This window comes from Colletotrichum gloeosporioides (assembly GCF_011800055.1).
Source record: "Colletotrichum gloeosporioides strain Lc1 chromosome Unknown consensus_18, whole genome shotgun sequence".
Taxonomy (NCBI): Eukaryota; Fungi; Ascomycota; class Sordariomycetes; order Glomerellales; family Glomerellaceae; genus Colletotrichum; species Colletotrichum gloeosporioides.
Window position 1 is genome coordinate 46691 of NW_025544663.1, and position 8889 is coordinate 55579.

The 8889-nt window shown below is 57.5% G+C and overlaps 2 protein-coding genes across 2 annotated transcripts; one reads left to right on the forward strand and one right to left on the reverse strand.

The window, feature by feature from the left end:
- Positions 1–3591: 3591 nt before the first annotated feature.
- Positions 3592–5543, reverse strand: GCG54_00006544 (Membrane-associated tyrosine- and threonine-specific cdc2-inhibitory kinase; the record flags this gene model as incomplete). The annotated part of the gene is made up of 2 exons (XM_045406544.1): positions 3592–4233; positions 4311–5543. The coding sequence occupies 2 exons, from the start codon at positions 5541–5543 to the stop codon at positions 3592–3594; spliced, it is 1875 nt and encodes a 624-aa protein (XP_045267836.1).
- Positions 5544–6138: 595 nt separating this feature from the next.
- Positions 6139–7448, forward strand: GCG54_00006545 (uncharacterized protein; the record flags this gene model as incomplete). Its single annotated transcript, XM_045406545.1, has 2 exons — positions 6139–7021; positions 7282–7448. The coding sequence occupies 2 exons, from the start codon at positions 6139–6141 to the stop codon at positions 7446–7448; spliced, it is 1050 nt and encodes a 349-aa protein (XP_045267837.1).
- Between the last annotated feature and the right edge of the window lie 1441 nt (positions 7449–8889).

Genomic DNA, 8889 nt, shown 5'->3' on the forward strand with positions numbered 1-8889 from the left:
CGACGACTTCGAAAAGCGCGACCTCCATGCCAACCATCAATTGCCTCGATTGGGTCCTTAATGAAGACCGCGGCGCCAGCGATGCCAACGACAACAACCATCTGACAACAGTTATCTACTCGTGGGCTAGGGATGGCGGCGACGACATCTCGCAGCACCATCGGACGTAGTTGTCTCCGAACCGATCGATCTGACGCTCATGTCGGTACCCTCGACAACCTGCGCCGGGAGATAGCGAATGCGTGCGCCGCCGCTCACGCCATTCAGCGGTGGCAGGAGCTCTCGCCAGAGACCATCGCCGGCATTAGGCATGAATGTCCGGCTGACATCGTCAAGTCCTGCGACGCTGTACACGCGGATCTCATGATGGCCACGCGGCTGATCAAGGACCTGCAGCTGCCCGTATCCTTGAAAGCTTGTGGAGGACCGTCGCCACCTCTTGGGCTGCGCTGGCAGACACTAGCGTCCCTGCGTCCCATTCCATCGCGGGAGAAGGAGACCGCAGCCGCAACGAGACTACAGACAGGATCGCTCGCGTGGTGCTCAGCGCCGTTTCGACTTTCGAAGAAGAGCCCGTCAAGTTAGCCGACCCGTCCACGCGCTTGCTGGAGTACCTCGACGCTGCCAGGCACATTGAGCAGCAGATCCCTGCCCTTCCTCACGAGGATTCGCATCCTCCCGTCCGAAGCCATGTGAGTTCCTCGTCCCTAGCGCGCTACCCCGTCCAACCCTGACATGTTCTCCTGCAGTGCCGGACACATCAAAGCCAGGCGAATGTCACACTAATTGTCGACCACCTACTTCCTCCCGCGACGCGACGACTTGCTCGAACTACTATGTGACGCTATCACACACCTCTCCCGTGCCAGCAACGAGCTTTATGCGTTCCGTGACAACACATCAAGCTTGTCGGGCGGGCAACTGGGACGGTCCCATCTCTGTCCCAGCAGGCGGGGAGCCACATCAGCTGCTCTAGTGCTATACACCTGGAGATCACAGCGCGACGCGTCCATGTGCGGCTGCATGTCGAGCACCACTTTATGACTATTACCCGCCTCCATGCCTTAGACGACGACATTTTCAAGACGACTGAGAGGTTGATTGACTTTTTGAGCAAGTTCCACCAAGGAGAGCCCGCAGTCGTCATGTCGCAGGACGGAGAGGCGGTGTGGAAGACAAGCCCTTCGACGAGCCGGAGTATGACGATGGGAGCACGCGCAAGAGGTCTTGATGGGGGATTCTAGGTGGGAAGAAGCGGCCGAGATAAGGCTGATGGGGTCGAGATGACGCGACATCCCACATGGCTTCCAGTACTATAGCTGCCCAGTAGGTTAATTGCCGGTAAAATTTGATTACCAACAGCTCAATACCTGCACAAGTCCTGGCGCGAAGCTGTGCCGCGATCATTCATGCCCATGAAATTACAGAAGCTCCTATTCTAAAACGAGACTACCACAGGACACCACTACAGCGTAAAGCCGACCGGCGAGTCAACCCCAGCAGGACATAGTCAACACGAGCACGATCCCGTCTCCCATCTTCAAGGGACGCACCAATCGCCACAATAACAAGGACCAACCCCAGGGACATGGAGAACGCGAGAGACCCAGCCGTCCCCCATCCCTACTCGTCACCAAACATTACCACGGAGAGCTCGTCAAGTCAATCCATCTCCTCATCCCGCTCGTGCTCCTGTCGGCAGCTGTACCCCAGCAGCAGATCATGGTATGGTGTGCGCGCCGGGGACGCTTGGTAACCGCAGCCCGGTGCCGGAGATATGGACAGGAGCGAGTCCTCCAAGGACGGCGGGCCCTCTGAGACCCGAGGCAAGACCGTCAGTCGACGAGCCGGATGCATGCGCGGCGTTTGGGCGCTCGCCGCGGAAGCCCATCGATGCTGATCGAATGCTGGCGAGGCTGTCGGGAACGCTCGGTCACTGTGACTCGGCGCCGGAGACTTGGACACAAACGAGGCCGACGCCTCCGAAAGTTCATCCCACTGTCCAAAGTCGACCTGAAAAAAAGCCGCTGACAGCTGAGCACCGGATCCTGCGACTGCTGTGACTGTGGCTCTGCGTCGCGTGTCTCCGGCTCGGCCCATGGATTGCGCGCCGGGCCGTCGACGTGGAGGCCGTGGACGAACGACGCATCCGGCGTGACGAGCGGTCGTCGATGCTGCGAGGAGTTATGCGCTGGGGGGTCGCCGACCGAGGCGCTTGCGGGCGCAAGGGGAGCTGCGCGGAAGCTTTGTCGGTCAGCCATGCCCGATTGCCGGTCGGAAAGGAGAGGGGGATCGAGGACGTACCGAGACTGCATCCCGCCCGTCGACGCGAAGATTTGGTCTAGGACAAGGTCGGTCGGAGCCGCTGCGTGAGTGTCTGGGGGATCTAGGTCCTCAGTATCCGGGCCCCCCATGAAACGCGCGAGGCCGGTCGGGAGATGGCTGCTGAGGCCCGAAGTCCGGCGATGGCGCGCGGCGCTGGCGGAGGACGCAGTGCCCTCGCTGTGCTTCTCCCAGAGGTTCTTCATCCCGCATTGCCCCCTAAGCTAGACGGCAAACGCATATGGCTCCCACGGCGACACCTCACGGGTTCAGCGCCGGTCAACAATGAGGCTGTTGCGGACGATCAGTTGGAGCATGGACTGTATCATGTCCTTGAAACGTTTGTATATCGCGTGTACGAAGGTTGGGCCTTGGCCGAGGAAGCAGTCTCGAAGGAGGCGAGAGAAGACATTGTTGGGCTCGTGATGGGGCTGCTCCAAGAGAGCGGTAGGGATGTCGAGGCAGGCCAGGCCGCTGAGGACGGCGGCCTTTGTGTCGACGTAGAAAAGGATGCCCCGGCGCTTCTCCTTGGAGCGAGTGAATTCCTCAATGGGAAGCTGGCAATCAGCCTGCTGGGATGTTTGTTAACCACCTGCGATGTTGGTGATGCGGAAGGGATGCTTCACTGTCGACAAGTTTAGTAAACATCTGATGGCGCACCGCGAGATTGTCTTTTGTCGCAGAGAAGAAGTTTGGGAAAACCGAGATGAAGAACTGAGACGAAGAACCGAGACGAAGCGGGGGACCGTGACGAGACGGCGAGACGGCGAATAAGGAGCAAGACTTGTCAAACTACGTCCTTTACGACGGACGAGATTGCTGAGCAGCCGATATGGTCCTTCAGCATTTCCTGCGGCGATTCCCACTGTCGAGCGAATCTTCGACCGTTCAAAGGCGAAGCCAGGAAGACGGCGAACGCCTCTGAGACATCAAATAGAGAATGGGACGGCATCAGGGCGAAGATGATTCTGCCGCGAAGTCGGTGGACGGGAAGGTCTCACTCTCCGAGACCACCAGCACGTCCGGCCCGCTGAAGAAGTGTTGTCACCACGGATGCCCCCTTCCAGAGTCGTGTCACGTGTCGACACCAGCCTCCAATCCGACCTTTCTTTCCCTTTCACGTCGTGATCAGATGGTAGCCATAGGTACACCTACACAGCGACCACCTACATATCACTTGCTTTGAGAGCCTTCTAGCCAAAATAAGCCAGCCCACATGAGGGACACATCAACTAAATTGTGCGTCACCACAAACCTCCTTTACGTATCCTAGGCCTTGCCCAGGAGCCGGAGTAAATCGCCGACACTGATTCTCTTAGAGACGGTGACCAGCATCTCCCTCACTATTGCGTTCAGCGCGGGATGTTGAAGGCCATCAGAGCTCCGCGATGCATGCTCTACCTTCTCCAGCCATTGGAACATCATGTCCCAAGCCGCGTTTCCTGCCCCCCCTTTCCGTACATCCGCAATCACCCAGTTCAGACCGCGCTGCCGATCCGGCAGAGGAATTTTCCCGAGGACAAACAGCATCACAACCCCCAAGGCGAAGACGTCGCCCGGAGCTCCCCTCCTTCCATGCAAAGCATACTCAGGCGGGATATACCACGGGGAGCCACCGACGTGCACGGCAGTGTCCTTCAACTCGGATGAGAGGCCAAAGTCGATGAGAACAGCACCACGACTGGGTTTGAAGAGAATGTTCGCCGGCTTGATGTCGTTGTGCACTATGCCCTGACCGTGGACGTAGGCGACTGCGGCGGACATGTCGCCCAGTATCTGCGTGGCTTCGTCCACATTCAAGGTGCAGCTTCCGCATTGCGAGCGATAAGAGGCCAGATTCGGCGCCTCGACATGCTCTATGTACAGGGATAGAAACCTGGCGTCGGCACAGTGGAGGCGTATGATGGCTACCTACGTACCAAAGTTACCAATCTACTCACTCCTCACGTTGTCAATGGGGAAATCCACGAGGCACCCCGCTCACTCACGTGCTCGGACAGCTTGGAATGGTTCTTGAACTCCTTCAGCCACATCTCTGATGTGCGGGCGATTTTGGAGGCGGACTCGTCCGGCACGCCTGGTGTCACAGGGTGTGATGGTGTCCGCAGCACCTTCACGACAGTCGGGCCAGGAATGCGTGTGTGTTCCGCTTTGAAGACCAGCGAGTTCTTTGCGAACATAATCTTTTCGCCGTACGTTATAGCATAGTCGCCTTGGCTGCTGGTTATTTTGGCTCTCGCGCCTGGCCGGAGATGCTCCAGAGGATGACCGACATTAGTGGTGACCTGTTGCGATTCCCGTGTTGCTCGTGGCATTGCAGCAGAGCCTGTATCGTCGGGGATGGGGACTGACTCGAAGAGAACGGCGGCGGCGCTGGCCTGAGGCCGAGGTTCCCGCCCATCTACCGTCACCTTCTTTACTGGAATTTCTGGCTGGGATGCCTCCAGTGCTCTTTTCATATTTCGTCGACCCTGAGTCTCTGTTGCGTTCTCTGTGATGGCGAAGCACTCGCGCGGATAGATAGAAAGTCCTATGATCTGCAGGTCTTCTCCTTGTGTAAAAACACCCCATGCTCCAGGGTCCAGGAAACAAGGTGTGCTCGGTAGGATGTCGACCATCATTCTTTCAACGGCCGAATTTTCGTCATCCTCCGCAAGCCTTCGCAGCGTGATAGAGTCTCTTTGCTGGTTAACGAATACCATGCGGTCTCCACTAGGATCGCAATACACGCCAAGGTCAAGCGCTTCACCAACGGTCATCATACGGGGGTTGTCGGGCCGTTTAGAGGCAGAGTCGGCCATGATATGAAAGCCCATCTCGTGCTCTGACTGCGTAATCGCGAGGGTGCTGACCGCCGGCCCGCCGGGCTCCGAGTCTGCGGTGGCGTCAAGGCGGACGGATCTTCGAAGAACGGCACTGGAGCTGCTCCGAGGAGTAACCTTGACGTGCAAAGGCCTTTCTGGACAAGCATGGAGCACGATTCTGATGTGTGCCTGCTGGTGAGGGTCATGCGGAGTGTTGTCGTCCAGATTTTGCGCCACGGATCCGAGACGCTTAACGATCTCGGCCGACGTGAACGCATTGGTATCCCCCGAGGAAACCGGATGAGAATGTGAACCTGCATTGCCCTGTGCCCTGAGCAGGCCTTGGGCAAGCTCGCTCGAGGTGAACGGATTCGTAGTCGTGTCTGAGAGCGGGGGTTCCTCGTGCGGTTCATCCATGGTGTTATATTCAGCGTTCAGCGTTCTTTCATGCAGCCCGTGAGCCGGATGGCATAGCTGTGGAGACAAGAAAGTGGTCACCTCAGTTAGGCGTGAGGGGGGATGCAGGGATTTTTATTCCTCATTCAGCATGCGGAGTAGGATGAGGAGATGTCTTGACTTTTCATTCGTAAATACACATTTCCAGGGCACTCATTGATATTTCTAGATGGGAACTTTTTAATTCGTGAGGCAACATCTAGGACTAGCGGTGACCGCAGCGAGGTACCATCCATAATTCCGTCTAATAATAAGGTGGATGACAGTAAGAGGGCATAGGTGCATGTACCGCTTTATCATGTACCCATATGCAATCTAGTCATGCGATAGCTGCATACTATCTTAGTAGAATAATGGTCCGAGCTTGGGACCTTGTCGGCCAGCTGAATCAAGCCCGGACTAATGCTGCCGCGTCCTCCGGGGTGGGACCAAATGTTCCATCCAATTGGCTGCATGAACTCGGGCTCGGCGGCTAGCTTTCGTACCCTTGCGATGCTTGACGTGAGCCTCGACTCCAACAGCATTCAGCACCGAGCCTCGACATCGCATCGCTGAAATGAATGCGTCGCTCCCGAACCCCGACTACGCGACCGAGACCGATTTTCGGTGGCCTTGGTGGAAGTTCCGTCTTCCTCCCGATGCGCTCTTTACTTCGCTACACAACCGCTTCAACACCCGGCCGACCGCCATCCAAGACCCCAGCGCATTCCATCGCGATGTCGTCAGCTGCGCCGACGAGTCAGCCACCGCCGAGGAGTTCTACGATAACCTCTCCGCGCGCAGAGACCAGAGAATAAGAGAGATCAGTGACGCATGGGAGGAAACCAGCTGTCTGCTTGGAGGAACGCCGGCCCTGTGGTCGCACTGCTGCGCAGCGGGCGACGAGCACGACGGCGACGCGGGAAAGGACTGCCCAGCCCATCGATGGAGAGCGTTTGTGCAGTTCTGCAGAAGCATGTCGTTTGATCGCATGGTCATGTTCTTCGACGAGTATGCCAGCGACGAGCGCAAACGCCAGCAGACGGAAAGAGAAGAGGCCCGGAAAACCCTGGAAAGGTTGTGCCCTCTTCCGCCGTGCACTTCCATGGAGGGCGATAACGCGAAGGATTCAAACCCTCTCCTCGACTCAGTGTCAGATTCCGAGCCACACACCGCGGCAGAAGCCAACACAAGCGTCGTGGACGCCACGAACTTGGATCACCATCCAGATGTGGGGTCAACAGACCTGCCGTCGCCGCGATCCGTGTCGTCAAGTCCAGTTAACACCCAGAAGACGAGGAAACGGGGGAGAGGCAACGTGTACGCAGGTCACGAGGACGAAGACCAATTGGAAGGATATTCGGCGAGGCGTCCGAAAAGAAGACGGGGACTTGCGGGCACGGTGGACGAGGCGCAGAGCAGCAGTGCCATGGGAACCAAGCCTGATTCTGTTGGCACCGGTACGCCAAAGCGCTACAGCTCGGGCCCCAGGGTCTTCTTACCCGTTTCCCCCGAATCCAGCCACGACGAAACTGGACCTCAGCCGCCCAAACACGCCGACCGATCCTTGCTGCCACCAGCGTCTTCGTCTACGTCTCGTGAGAGGAAGAGTGTCGTGGACCAACGGCTGACTACCGCGTCAACGTCAACTCGCAGCCAACAGCAGCGGCATGATCCCGCTAGGGAGACTTGAGACCGTTCATGAGCTGAGGCGCAACAGCTCCGAATAGCTCCCAAGTCTTCAAAACCAGCCCAACCCGCTTTCAGCCTTCACCCCACTATCCTAATGCCGTCAACTACTGCCCTTTGTTTGCGACCTGGGCGCTGGCCACGATCGACCGCAGGCTGCTCCAACTCGCCCTCGAGGTCGGCTTCCATGACTACTAGGAGACCAAGGTGAAGACCCGTAACGAGGCATTGTGCAGGAACCGCGCCGCAGTCTACCTGACCACCCGACCACCTCGATCTCTATCTCTGGTTCAGACCGCTTGTCATCGCGTCGCACCAGTCTTGGAAAGAGTTTACGAACGCCCTGAAAAAGTGTCAGTTCTTTTCTCGTCTCGCCCCCGTCATTGTTGGGCGCTCCCTCTCTTGTTTTGACCACAGTCTCTCGTTCTCGATTGCTCCTTCCTTGTTTTGCACGCGCGTACTGACAGTCGCAGTGGACTCCGCCGGTACCCCGGCCATGCAGCCAGCCAAGATTGCCAACAAAAACCCCGATCCATGCGCCTCCTCAGCCTAGTAAGCCGACCGACCGAACTCGAGGCCCAGCAGGTCAACAAAACCGAATCCAAGCGTCGGCGCCTCCCCAGCTCAATGAACCGACGGAGAAAACCCAAGCCCAAGCCCGTGTCTGACGAACTGCGATTCCTACGTCGACCAGATTTCAGCCACTGGAGCTGACCACCCGAACATGGGGTCAAGCACCAAGCACATCTCCGACGAGTGCGAATACCATCGTTGCTCCCTCAGACAAACAAGCCGGGCGACTGAATCGTTACCAAGGATGTCTTCGATGAACAACCCGTTGGCGGCCTCACAGAAGAAGGCACCGCAACTTCCCCGGCACCTGATGTTGGCTTTCGAAACAGACCAAACCGGATGTTTGATTAAGAATACTTCCTTGGGTGCTGGGGCGCTGGACATGACGCAATCCGGGGCATCACCAGAGTACGAGGATGTCTGCCCACGGACAGACAGTCCTGGTTACCATGCCTCCTACAGTCCCTTGGGAGGGGATGATGACAGCGCTGTCGATTTAAGAAGCGAACATTTGACACCTATGAAACGCACCCCGTTGTTGATTCTGGATGAGCTGCATCCGGAGCGATTCATTTTCATCAAGACAACAGTCCACGACCAGCACGAGTGTGCTGTCGCATCCCACAGGCCAACGAACCATGCGACTGCAAAACTGCGCGTTAAAGGAGTAGCAGGCTGCTCTGCCAGAGGCCTGGAGGAGATTGCCAACATTGAGATGCCTGGCCCAGCAACACCTAGCTGGCGCGTTGGAGGGCCTTGTCTCAGCACGCCTGGAACGTCCAGTGCTGGGTGGCGGCCGGTCGGGAACCTTTCGCAAAGAATAATCACGTCTCTCAAACAATAGCAAACGTCACGAAGAGACCCGTCGTTTGCTCCCGCAGCAACCCAAAACAACATGGCCACTGTATTCCACCCTCAGTTCCCTCAAAATATGCCGGCCGCCGTGGCACTGTGGTCTTGCATCCTCCTACAGCAGCAGATGCCTCCTGACTTGCTAGACCCTGCGTTCCGTCTAAATGAGACTTGATCGAGATGTCTCCGATACGCTCGAATCCGCGAGCCCCCC